We start from the raw sequence: 280 nt of genomic DNA on the forward strand, positions 1-280 counted from the left end.
AGAGAAGATGAACATCAATTTGAGGAGTGGGAGGATGAAGACTCAGAGGATGAAGACAACTGGCCTGACTGGTCTGTAGATCTTGGGTATTGCTCCGTGTCTGAAGAGGACGAGAATGCAGAGGAAGAGGAGAAAGTGGATGTTGAAAATTGTAGTGATGGTGACGTTGATAGAGATGGTGACGTTGATAGTGGTGGTGGTAGAGGTGGTATTGATGGTTATACTGATGGTTATAATGATGGTTTTAGAGATGGTTATGGTGATGGTTTTTGTGATGATT

General features: G+C 42.9%; 1 protein-coding gene across 1 annotated transcript in view; it reads left to right on the top strand.

Annotated features, from left to right (window-relative positions):
* The window catches only part of LOC116693964 (uncharacterized), a gene marked incomplete at its 5' end in the record, with an annotated part of 798 nt that continues 518 nt past the window's right edge, over positions 1 to 280 (top strand). The window contains 1 exon segment of the mRNA XM_032523350.1: positions 1 to 280. This exon segment is cut by the window's right edge and continues 518 nt beyond it. Within this exon segment, the coding sequence (XP_032379241.1) occupies positions 1 to 280 (280 nt within the window).

The sequence above is a fragment of the Etheostoma spectabile genome, chromosome 8 (genome assembly GCF_008692095.1).
Source record: "Etheostoma spectabile isolate EspeVRDwgs_2016 chromosome 8, UIUC_Espe_1.0, whole genome shotgun sequence".
Taxonomy (NCBI): domain Eukaryota; kingdom Metazoa; phylum Chordata; class Actinopteri; order Perciformes; family Percidae; genus Etheostoma; species Etheostoma spectabile.